The sequence below is a fragment of the Caenorhabditis briggsae genome (assembly GCF_000004555.2).
Source record: "Caenorhabditis briggsae complete genome, chrIV, whole genome shotgun sequence".
Lineage (NCBI taxonomy): Eukaryota > Metazoa > Nematoda > Chromadorea > Rhabditida > Rhabditidae > Caenorhabditis > Caenorhabditis briggsae.
Genome location: NC_013487.2, coordinates 15,912,398 through 15,915,527, shown reverse-complemented (window position 1 = coordinate 15,915,527; position 3,130 = coordinate 15,912,398). Strand labels below are relative to the sequence as shown.

The 3,130-nt window shown below is 40.4% G+C and overlaps 1 protein-coding gene across 1 annotated transcript in view; it reads right to left on the bottom strand.

Annotated features, from left to right (window-relative positions):
* The window catches only part of CBG13944, a gene marked incomplete at both ends in the record, with an annotated part of 11,989 nt that overhangs the window by 7,097 nt on the left and 1,762 nt on the right, over window positions 1–3,130 (bottom strand). The window contains 2 exons of the mRNA XM_045236301.1: window positions 516–920; window positions 2,079–2,448. Of these exons, the coding sequence (XP_045095292.1) occupies window positions 516–920; window positions 2,079–2,448 (775 nt within the window). The remainder of the gene's footprint in view (window positions 1–515; window positions 921–2,078; window positions 2,449–3,130) is intronic.

Here is a 3,130-nt window from a genome sequence, read left to right as displayed (position 1 = left end):
TCTCGATGAGCTTGATTCAGTTTTGGGGGTTTCTAGAGATTCTAGAAGTCATTTAGAGCTGAAAATTGCTCATTTTAGTGCTTTTTTGACTCAAAATAAGTCATTTTCAGCCTAGTTTAGCTCAAAATTTGCCTATTTTCCTCTATTTTGGCTCAAAATTGTTTTTTTCAGGTCAATTTCAGTCAATTTTAGCCTAAAATTGCTCCAAATTGCTCATTTTCAGTGTATTCTCGCCCAAAACTAGCTGAGCCAATTTTCATGATTTTCAAACCATTTTTGGCTCAAAATTGCTCATTTTTAAACTACTGTAGTCATTTTTCATGTATTTTGGCGTATTTCGATCAAAACTATCTGAGTCGATTCTCAAGACTTCAAACTCATTTTTGGCTCAAATTAGGTCATTTTTAGCCTAGTTTAGCTCTTTTTCAGCTCGAAATTGCTCATTTTCAGCGTATTTTTGACCAATTTTAGCTAAAAATCGCTTATTTTTGGCCAAATTTCTCCCCAAAACCCACCTTTTTACATATGCGATTCTCCATATTTGAATAGTACCAGTTCAGTACAAAATGCGAGTCCTCACTCTGCTTCCTCGACGTCTTCACATGATTATTCTCGATGCCAACGTAGATCTTCTTCTTGGAACTCGTCGATTTGCCCCTATTCCAGAGATACGAGTCGATGTAATAGTCGGTATTCTTGAGTCCCACTCGTGGCTCGACCAGAAAGTTCTGTGGTCCCTTCCTGGTCTCATCGATGGTCAGTGGGAACTCCTTCTGCACCTCATGATCCTCGTAACATCGGAAGTAGAGGAAGTGGGCGGCCTTGTTGGGAAGGGTTAGGTCCGAGTTCTTCAGCGACAGCGATTCTCCTGTGAAGCCGGCGGAGGTGGTGGTTCGGGAGGACGGTTGGAGGGCGAAGTGCTGGAAAATAGAAGTAAATATCGGGGGGTTAAGGGCTGAAACAGCTTAAAACTCGTCTGAAATCGCCTGAAATAGGTGAAAATCGGCTGAAAATAGCTCAAAATTCGTCTAAAATCCACTAAAATTGGTCAAAATCAAGCTAAAATGACTCAAAAATGGTCCGAAATTGGCTGAAAATGACGTACAGTACCTAATTTTAGAGCATTTTATGCCGATTTTTTTTCCAAAGTCGAATTTTCAGTCATTTTCAGCTGCTAGGCGTTTTTTAGAGCTATTTCAAGCCGAAATTTGGTGAAAAACCAATCATTTTGAGCCAAAATTGGGAAATTTCGACCCCGTCGGACCGATTTCAAACCAATTTCAACTGAAAAATCAGAATTTTCAGTCATTTTCAGCCCCAAAATACCTCTGAATTGAGCTATTTTGAAGCTAAAATTGGCTGAAAATGATGTACATTACCCATATATCAGATTGCTCAGCTTTATTAGGATGTTAGAGCTAAAATATTAGGGTTTTAGAGCTAAAATCGTTTAAAAATGTGAATTTTTTCGACTGGAATAGGTGAAAATCGGCTGAAAATGGCTCAAAATTCGTCTAAAATCCACTAAAACCACTCAAAATCGCTTTTAGGTTCATTTTCGGTGACTTTTCGGTCAATTTCAACCAATTTTGACCCATTTTGACCGTTTTTGGAGACTCAAAACTAGTCTGAAATTGCCTAGAATCGGTCGAAAAGTGATCTCAAATCACTTAAAATCAAAATTTCTCGAAGCTGGCGCGCGTTTGACGCGTTTTCAGATCTATTTTCACTCAGTTTTGTGCTATTCCAGCTCATTTCCGATCAATTTCAGTCAATTTTGAGCGCCAATTATCATAGTTTTCGGCTCGAAATTCGTCTAGAATTGAGCTAAAAAGACTGGCAATCGGTCCAAAATCGGGTAATATGGAGCTGGCGCGCCTTTGGCGCGTTTTCAGAGATTTTGAGCGATTTCATGCTAATCTAGCTGATTTTTCATCGATTTCAGCCAATTTTGAACTATTTCGAATCCTCCTAGACGATTCTGAACCAATTTCGAGCGATTTCAGACTACTCTAGCTGATTTTAAGCCAATTTTCAGCAGCTCATTCCCTCCTCAAAACTTGAGGCTCAAATCCTACCTGTGAGCTATTCGAAGGTCTGCCCTGGTACTTCATCGACGAGATCGTCACCTCGTTGGCCACCGAGAACTGTCCATTCAGCACCATTTCCTCCTCGGCGATCTTTTCCTGCTTTTGAATGAGCTCCATCTCCTCGTGAACCACTTCCTCCTCGATCTCCTCGACAATCTCCTCCTCCTCCTCCACTTCGATCTCTTGCTCTTCGATGGGATGCTGCTCCAGCTCAGCGGACACATCGATTTCGTCCTCCATCGTTGGGGACGGTGGCTTCTGGAGGGATTCCAACCGGGCGGCGCGGGATGAAGTGGGCGTGGTTTGAGCCTGGACGAGCTGTCGAGCCAGTTGCGAGAGCTCCAAGTCACTCGATTTTCTGGAAATATCGATTTTAGGCGGGAGAGTATCTGAAAACCGCCCAAGGCCTCAATGTGCTGGAAAATGGCTTAAAAAATGAGCCAAATTGACCTGAAACGAGTCAGAAATCGGTTTTCAGAGCTCATTTTAGCTCGAAAGTCCTAGAATTCTGAAGCTGAGCTATCGAAAATTCCATGGGAGTTCTGTACATCATTTTGAGCCAATTCCAGACAAATTTCAGCTCCAAAAAGCTTTTAAATGGGCAAAACTGACCTAGAATACGTCAAAAATCGATTATTAAAGCTCATTCTAGCTCAAAAATCGTCGAATTTCGAAAGCTGAGCAATCTGATATATGGGTACTGTAGAACATTTTCAGCCAATTTCAGACAAATTTTGACTATTTTAGAACGATTTTAATCGATTTTTAAGACTATTTTAAGCCGATTTTGACTAATTTTAGGCCTATTTTAGGCATTTTAGGGGGGAGGAGAACCTCTAAAAGTTGGTTTTTGAGTCAATTTTAAGCGATTTTATAACATTTTTGACTGAATTTAGGCAATTTTGACTAGTTTTGAGCCTCCAAAAACGGTCAAAATGGGTCAAAATTGGCTGAAATTGAGCAAAAAATCACGGAAAATGTACCTAAAACGCAAAATTCAACAATTTTGGATCATTTTGAGTCTTTCCAGCTTGATTTCG